Source organism: Glandiceps talaboti, chromosome 2, assembly GCF_964340395.1.
Source record: "Glandiceps talaboti chromosome 2, keGlaTala1.1, whole genome shotgun sequence".
Classification (NCBI taxonomy): Eukaryota; Metazoa; Hemichordata; class Enteropneusta; family Spengelidae; genus Glandiceps; species Glandiceps talaboti.
In genome coordinates, this window is record NC_135550.1 from 18321584 (window position 1) to 18330967 (window position 9384).

General features: G+C 35.5%; 3 protein-coding genes across 3 annotated transcripts; all 3 read left to right on the forward strand.

The window, feature by feature from the left end:
- The first annotated feature begins 367 nt into the window (after positions 1–367).
- LOC144445073 (fatty acid-binding protein type 2-like) lies at positions 368–778 on the forward strand. Its single transcript, XM_078134628.1, has one exon. The coding sequence runs from the start codon at positions 368–370 to the stop codon at positions 776–778; it is 411 nt and encodes a 136-aa protein (XP_077990754.1).
- Positions 779–2391: 1613 nt separating this feature from the next.
- Positions 2392–2790, forward strand: LOC144445084 (fatty acid-binding protein, brain-like). The gene has a single exon (XM_078134638.1). It carries the CDS (start codon positions 2392–2394, stop codon positions 2788–2790), a length of 399 nt encoding a protein of 132 aa, XP_077990764.1.
- Positions 2791–6313: 3523 nt separating this feature from the next.
- On the forward strand, positions 6314–6733 carry LOC144447180 (cellular retinoic acid-binding protein 1-like). Its single transcript, XM_078137088.1, has one exon. The coding sequence runs from the start codon at positions 6314–6316 to the stop codon at positions 6731–6733; it is 420 nt and encodes a 139-aa protein (XP_077993214.1).
- Positions 6734–9384: the final 2651 nt, after the last annotated feature.

The window sequence follows — 9384 nt, forward strand, 5'->3', positions numbered from 1 at the left end:
TACGTTGTCAGGATATGTGGGAGGTCACAGGATATAGCTATATTTAACCCATTTGTGTGGGATATTACACACAGTGACGCTAAAAACATGTTACTAAGACCAGCATGACTTCATATAATGTATATAGGTGTGGTTGACAGGATACAGGTTTTTAGTAAGATTTAACTGAGAGACTGAATTACAGTCAGACCAGTACATAACACGTTACCATATAGTCACCAGTTCTCTCATTTCCTCGTTACTATTTTTTCAGTTGTTTGTTTTTTGCAACATCTACACTGTAGTTGGACAAACTTTGTACATTCACTAGCTCGTACAGTTTTATAATCACTTTGTATACACGAGGAACAACAATTACTAGGGGAAAATGCTAACAATCTGTGGAAAATGGAAGCAGGATACATCTGTAGAAAATGTGGATGGAGTACTTCGGGAACTGGGAATTCCAGAGCAGACCTTTCTCTTCCTACAGATAGACTACAGTGAAATAGAAATCACCACTGAAGATGACTCCCTCGCCATCTCAATACGCTCTGACTTTCTAGGCAGTAACTTTTTCTGTTTCAAACTCCACGAAGAATTTGAGGTACCCAATATGATAGGAGGGTTGGATACTCTGGTTGCAACCGTGGAAGACAATATACTTTGCCTAAAACCTGCCACTTCTCAACCAAGGAGTCAAATACGAACATTTGAACTGGTAGGAGACAAACTTGTGATAACAATGACAGTGGGTAAAGCTACTGCAAGGAAGTATTTCATTAAGGCAGCGGAATGATGAGAGCATACATGTGAAAATAATGCATCTACGACTTGACTGACAAAATGTGATCAAAACACTGGAAAGCTTTTCTGACTAGCTTATCCTACAATACATGACTGGATTGTTTGTGGGGAGGAGTTGGCAGTATGCCAAGGACTGAACTGGCTATCCCATGATGCAACATTGACATGTTTTCATTGGAACGTGTGTTGTCAAATTGTGATGTGGCAATCAAGCCTTGAAAATTGCTTAAACAAGACAGAGTGAGAAAAAATATGCACAGCTGTGATGAATATATTCTTATCATTACAAAAGCAACCAATTTTAGTTTTGTGTGTGTTTAGACAGAGAAGGTTTTACATTGCTTTGCACTTAGTCGGTCTAGTGCTACCCGGTACCTTTCATTAAGATTTCTCTTTCAGATGATTGGATACCACATTGGCATCTAGACTACTTTTCACTTTAATGCCAAGGAAAACTGAAAAGTCTATACACAGGACTCTGAGATGTTCACATATTTGTATGCAATATCCATTGCAGTACATTTCAAAAGAGTGTCCAGGTCTATCTGCTTAGTGGTTTGTAATCTGCTAATCTGAATGGTTTACAAATAACTATTCAATACAGAAATAAATCATGCTGTCTACATGACCTTTGACCCACCATAGTCAGGTCACGACCTCTCTCCCATCACAGATTCATGTCCTCTATTAAACTTGCATAAAATTGATCTCATTCCAGCTTGATAACTGATGAGTGATAATATTGATTTTGCCATATTATTTTCAAATATTGTACAAAAGTGTTCAAACTTAAATATCCATGAGTCAACAGAAATATGTATTTCAATCCTTCCATTTATTTGGTTATAAATTTGTCATGGAATTTATGATTATTTAAACAATATGCCTAAAAACTGGTTAGGGAAATTCACCTGTCATGTTTATGGCATTAAATATATGACATTGGTGGCAGGAGGATTTTTGTTGAAAAAAAAAACATGCAACCCATAATAGCAGGAGAATGGGTCTCTGTCATCATGGTGACCAATGACAAAAGAGTGACCCGTAACCCCATATCATCTGTGCAGTGGTTCATAGCACATAGCATCCATTCAGATTCATCCAAACTGAAAAATAGCGCCAATGGCTTTGGAGCACAACTGAAAAATGCTTGTAGTGTATACTGTAATAACAAATACAACGTTCTAGCTTGTACACTAGTACAAAAGGACTTGTGACGATGTATAGTTTTGGGAAAATTTGGCAATATTAATCTTGTGAAATGTATTTAGATTGTATGTGCATACAAACGATTTCTCATGAAAGAGAAAATTTTCATCTGTGTTTAGTAGATGATTATGGAAGGAATCGCACTTTTCTACTTTGACTAGTATATACATCAATGATACCTGTAGTTTCTAAAGTTCACTGCTCTCTGTCTGACATTTTGGACTTTGAAATAGTCACAGATTCCGTAAATTGACACCATGTCAAGACCCTGTATATGAATAATAGTTTATTGTCCAGGTAAACTAGTGGTAACTGATGCGACACACTGGCATTCTGTGACCAACAGTGGACCACATCACATCTCTCACACACACACACCGGTCATATTTAACAAAGATGGCAGCAGGACTTATCGGCAAATGGAAGACTGAGAGAGAAGAGGGAGTAGAGGCAATATTGAAAGCTTCTGGAGCTAATGCTGAAGAAGCTGCAGCAATCAAAGCTGATCAGCAGACGTTTGACATCAAGAAAGATGGGGACACCTATGTGATTGAAGTAACATCATCACTGATTGGCCATTCAGTCACCAGGTTCAAGATTGGAGAACAATATGATGCACCATTGATCTTTGGAGGAAAAGGCAAATTTGTAGCAAGTATAGATGGAGAGAAAATCCATGTTAAGCAGCAAGGAGGAATGGGTGTGGAACGTATCTATGAGCTTAAAGGTGATAACATGGTGCTAACCTTTAAAATTGGTGAAAATAGTGCTTCATTATACTTCACAAAGGCATAAATTCTTCTAGTTTTTACACTAGAAATCTAGTAGCTATTTGATGGTAGAGCTGAATGCAACTTTACCCATCACGGAATGAGCTACACTGCAACATTTGCTGCAACTAAACTACTAGCTGCAATTTTGTCTCAAAAATCCAGCCATCTGTTCGCTGCAACTATACTGTAAACTCTGAAATCCAATCTTGGGAATGAAATTTGAGCAGCAATTATGGTATGATCTTAGAATTCCAGTCAACTGGGTGAAGAGCTGAATGAACTTTGATTGTTGACCAAGAAGTCAAAGGAATTGTTGCAATTTTGATAGAGTTGACTGCAATGTAAATATAACAGCAATACTATAACAAGCAGAAGTATGACAAAATAATACTCTATTCACCACCAACTGCTGTTATAATAATCTACACACATCAACTTCATAAAATTGTATTGACGTTCTTGACACTAAATGTGTATAGCAGTTTGGTTTGATATCACATTTGATAACACTTCTTCAAATCTCTTTACATAGATGTTGTATGTATCATTAATCAAAGTCTATTAATTTTTTTTTTCTTTGTAATCTCTAATTTCTAATGATAACTTGTATTCTAAACAAGGTTTAATAATAAACTTGCTTGAACTGCTTACATGTTTGTATGACAGGATAGTGTTTTTATCTGGCAAACATCCAGAACTCATCCAGATTACACCTATGATAAGTCTCCCATCACCGAACTACCAATGATATCAACTTGTTTATCATTATCAAATCTATGTGTGCATATGACACAGATGTAAACCCCATTTTGATTGGTTGAAGAACAAAGACCTTTATTATCTGGGGAAGGTTCAATATACCCTGTGTGAAATATCTCTTCTCCAACTTCAGCCACAAGAGCTATCCAGACTTTAAACTTTTCTATGATTGATACATTGCCACCACTATTACTTAGTTTATCAGAAAACCAGATATCTACAGCAAGTAGTATGTCCTCTCAGCTAATGGAACACGTCAATGGTGTGCAACAATTTCTTGTGGTCCACCTGGCAAAATTTAGTATTATACAACGTTGTGACCCACACGAAAATGGAAAATGTTGTTTTTTTCATCAGAGAGTACACTGATCATGAATCATATCTGATAAAAATTATTAGTCTCTAAGTACAGGAAACATAATTTTACATTTTCAGGTGCCTTCAGAGTACATCAAATTGGACTGTCTGAATTACCCCCATCCCCTCACCCCAAACTAGTTGTAAGCTAGTGATATACTTGACATTGACTTGCAACCAAACACTTGCTTGTCAAACACTCATATAGTCAATATGACTACGATACCTAACATTGATATATTATTACAAAAATTGTTAAAACTAATCCTTTCAGTTGTGGAATTATGCTCTGAATGTTGCAGTTATAAAGTACCTCTCACTTTATGGTAGTCTATGGATATATCACAGGGTGACCCTCTCATGACTTTTTCATAGCAACTTCAGAAATTTGCTTATTTTTGCCAGAGAGGGTGCTGTTCTGCAAAATATTAAGGGCTGGTGAAATTTCTTCTTTTTCCATTTTGATGTTTGAGCTGAAAATTTGGGTCAGTCAGGTAATGAGAAACAGGGGGGGGGGGGGGTGTCATCCAAATACATGTATAATGTACTGTTCTGTAAATATGATGTCCAGGGAAAGTCAGCTTCACAAAACAGAGTCAATTTTCATGAGTTTGGCATAATTAAATGTAGACCCATGTTTATGCATAGCTCTGGAAGCTAAATATATTTACTGTTATGTATTAACTACATGTGTTAACCAGCCCTATTACAAGACAGTATCAAAGATATGTACTGGGCAACTGTATCTGACTACAGCTGATAAAAGCTTTGCCACTCTGTTAATAATTAATAAGGAATGAATTTCAAACAATTCAAAATTACCACCACATCCACAGCCTTCATTCTTTACCACAGTAGAGAATTTTACAGTGACGGGTCTCAGCAGGACTTACAAAACAAAAGGTATGTATTACTGTAATCATAAACCCTCCCTGGAGGGTCTATGCTGTAATTTATGTAATGGTAATGGGCTTTACAATAGGTAGTGTTAGTGTGTATTTCAATATATCGTTGAGTTGATTTCATCTCAGTGTGGGCATGACTGTAATCTGTTGCAAACTGATCTATACTATCAGCATATTCAAAATTCGATATCTATAGAATCAAAGTCACAGGTTACCACACTGCATTGATCTTATTGTTTCAATGGTTCATGTATGATTAGTATTTAGTTCATTATGATTATCATTTCAAGCGTAATGAGTCTAAAAACAGGACAAGCATACATGCATACTACATGTGTCAGAAAATGAACTTTGACCCTTTAAATACATGTCAGTTCTCTATTTCATTTACAAAACACATGGAACAATTATCAAGATATTCATGATATGAAAACAGACAACATAATTTCATTGAAATTAAGACACAATAAGTCTGTATATATAGATCTCATCTAAGAGTTTTAGCTTTCAGACATGCAAGTATTACAACTGTGACCTTTATCAAGACTACATGCTGTAACAGATACAATATACCAGATTGTCAGAGAGACTGACCTCAACAAGAGTATGATACTCAGAGTCAACAATCTAACTGGAACAACTTAGGTCAAGTCTAGTCTGGGCTGAGTCCCGCTATAAGGAATCATTACAATTTACACCTCCACTCTTTAGAGACCACATTGGCATCCAGACTACTTAGGTCTGATGTCATATTTGTGTATGAAATACAGAACTCAAGTACCATCAAATCTGAAACACAAACAACTACATAAATCAAACAGACCAAAAAAAACAAACACAGACAGAATGGCCTTTCATTTCAATATTACCAACCAAAATACAGAGACATTGAAAAACAGAAGAATAGCAACTCACTACTACTAATAGACAGTACCAGTAATTGTTACTTCCATTACATAATACAAAGTTATCTATTTTTGAAGACAGTCTCTCCTTGAACATGTGCAACAAGACACCTCTCCCATTTCATTGAACACTCTTAGATTGAAGGTTGTGTTTATAATGACACCTACATGTGAGTGAACACAGCATATGTTATAGTTTGATTTTATCCACAACTTTCTGTTACCTTTGTTGTGTAGACATACACCAATGATGTAATAAAATTATCAATTAAAGTTTAAATAGTGTACTTCTTCATTTTGATAATTTGACCAAGGGTAAAGTTTACTGCTAAAACATAAATTGTTCTTTTACATTATTCAGATAGACTAAGTGTAAGACATACAATATAGCCTAGAATCCAGGCAATGAGGATTTTGATTCCCCTTTCGCCAAGAGGCTAAGGCTAGCCATACACAAGAGGTTTCTTTTGCTTAAAAAATAGTATCCCACCTAGTAGTTTCAAAGCTAGTACACCCCCCTACCAGTACCTTCCAACCTAGTACCCTCATACCCCAACTCATCAAGTACAAAGATTTTTATAGTATACTTTTCCCCTTTTACAAGGACAGGTATATCAAGATGGCACCTAAATTTGCTGGACAGTGGGTTGCAGAATCTGCAGAAAACCTTGAATTGTTGTATACAGCCATGGGGATTAAGCCTGACGTAATAGGGAGGATAGTAGAGGACAGCCCCATCATTGAAATCAGACAACATGGTGACTACTTCTACATCAAAACCATTACAAAAGTTGCTGGCAAAATAGAAGCTTCCTTCAAAGTGGGAGAAACATACGAACTACCGACAGTTACGGGAAAGAAAATTAGGAACAGAACCAGTTGGATTGCAGGTGGAACCAAACTCCAAATTTGGCCTGTAAGTGGCGATGGTCAAGATCCTGTCAGTGTTTACGAATTGGCAGATGAAAATATGGTGGTAACATTGTATGCTGCAGGAACGTGTGGGAGAAGGACTTACGTCAGAGCACCTGAAAGTTAGAAGCCTTACACTTTACATTATAAATTTATAGCCTTGAGATCTTGGTTGATATCCCAGCCCTTCATTTTATCACCATTCGTGTCCATATTCAGTACTATGCAGAAACAAAGTGAGGCAAGCCCTCATTAAAACTGCACTAGCTGTATGAACTGGCATATTATTTTTTAAAATCAGACAACCAACAATATATTCACTGGAAATTGTTAAAATTACAATAATTAGAAACTGTACTTACTAATTAGAGATCTAGTGTATCCTTAAGTAGTACATTAACAGGTTGAAATCGTGATTGCATTGGGTTGTTCATTTTTGGGTGCGGACCCACAAATCAATTTCATTGGATTTATTGTATATATTATGTGTATAGCCACTCAAATGTATAGTGATTCAATACTATTCAGGGTGTATGACATTATGAGTAGGTCATTATATGTAACAAAAGAGTTTCAAACATTGTTGCAGTTTGCAGCTTTAAACTGTTACAAATATCATTGTGCGATTAGAGCTGAATGCTTATCACCAGGGATCAATTCAAACATTGCAATAATCGAATTAGTCCAACCAGTGAAAACATTGGTGTGTGAAATTAAAATGAAAAAATTTATAATATTATTTTTATATAAGTTTTTGTTTCATCAACAAACTGCTGACATCACAATGAGCTGACATGATTAAAAGTATACATACTGTCAACAATCAAGTGTCAGACAACTTTACAAGATTTTTTCTACAACTTGCATAATCACAGTATATACATTATAGATTTAATATATCACAACAAATATGGCTGATTTCTGACTTGCTTCTGTAAGACTTGGTTCTTCTATTGCCTCAAGTCACAACTCCTTAAACACAATTTTGACACAAATTTATAAAGACACCACTTCATGCGACCTCGTGAAATGAATTGAGACACTGACAGCATTTCTGTCAATAAAATTTCTTGTTGAAATTTTGACTTTTTAAAAAAATATCTTTTTGTAACATTTGTCTTCTTCTTTGTCTTTACTCTCTTTGATATGGACATTGTTTTCACCCCAATTGTGTCCTTTGGAACTAAAGGAAACATTTAGATTACAATAAAAAATGTGATGAGACTTACCAGAAGATGGTGCATATGAGCTTCAATACACATTATCATGGAAGGAAAACCACCAACTTTTCTTACACATGTTTGGTCCTGATATGAACATAAAAAGTGATTTAGTTGAGGTACAGTAGTTGCAATAAATGTGTTGGCATTTGATGAGATGACATGTTGTCAGAGAGCTTTTGGTAAAGTTGAAGTTTCCTTCACCCCACAAACTAATGATGGCAAAGGAAATTTTTGTTTTTAATATCCATGATACAATTGAAGGCAAAGGTTATGATTTGAAAGGTGTGAGATTAAATTTTTTATTTTTTATTTTTTATTTTTTTTTTTTGGGGGGGGGGGGGGGAAGGGGAGATTAAATGTGAACTCAGAAATGTTATGTACAGATGGATAGAGGAAAATTTTTTCTCCCCTCTCTTGGTTGAGGAATGTCTTCTACTTTGTCCTTGTACCTAGTATTATTTTAACACATCCACGGTATCCAAAGTAATTTTGCCAGTCACCGGTTCACCAGTTCATAGGATGGAGAAAACTTTAACTGTACAGAACTGTATTCAAGATGAGTAAAACCACTGAATGCTATGATATGTATGTGGCCTGCCTGTCTTTCTACAATCTACAAGTTGTTTGGATATCGAACTGTGCATCCCAGTAATGTCACAGTTTATTACTCAATAGAACAGAAGTCAGTAAGCATACTTTTAGTTCACTTTTCTGAGCTAAATGTGGCTCTCTTTATACAATGACTATCAATCAAGCAGCAACATAGTTGTAGTAAGAGTTGTATGTATTATATTCTTGCTACTAGATATTCCTGACTACAGGAAAGAAAAGTGAAACATAAAATATGAAAAAAACCCTCTAACATATGACAAGGGTGTTCAATAAAATACATTTGTTCAGACTATGGAACACATATTGCTAACATCTAGTGTACATTTACTATGAATCAAGTTTTACCTTGATATTGAAAAGCCTGACGAATTTATCCAACGATGACGTCACAATATGATCTGTGTTTGACTTAAAGATACAGATACCTGTCACTGACCCATCATGACCTTCATACCGTCCCTCCTCTTCTCCAGTCTGGAACGTAAAAATTGCACAACAGACATGTTTTCATGTGGTCAAATCATATGATGATTGTATAGTGAATCATGTGTAATGTTTGTGAAATATACAAATATAACATAAAATATCATTTATGCTAGACTGAATGAATAGTTTTTGTTGATGGCATGTTAACCATTTGGATAAACATAGGAGAAGATACTTGAATCAGGTCTCTATGTCTTAAGGTTTTGGAGCTGTTGTACAAATACTAGTAGTTGATTTATGGCTGATATTCACTAAAAGTGATATGAGCATCAAAAGTAATGCAAGTGTACATTTCCCTTGCTCTTTATTATGGCAGCTCTTTTCATTTCAGTATGCTTCTCATCATAACACTTTTTAAATTGATGGGTCGGTTGGTCGATGAAAAATTAAAGAAATAAAAATAGGTGTGTGTGCTTTCAGTTCATGTCCATACTTTTAAAAGTCATAGAAATGATAA

Bases quoted from the DNA above. Each gene is read 5' to 3' on its own strand.
- LOC144447180 (XM_078137088.1), top strand. From the start codon at position 6,314: ATGGCACCTAAATTTGCTGGACAGTGGGTTGCAGAATCTGCAGAAAAC.
- LOC144445073 (XM_078134628.1), top strand. From the start codon at position 368: ATGCTAACAATCTGTGGAAAATGGAAGCAGGATACATCTGTAGAAAAT.
- LOC144445084 (XM_078134638.1), top strand. From the start codon at position 2,392: ATGGCAGCAGGACTTATCGGCAAATGGAAGACTGAGAGAGAAGAGGGA.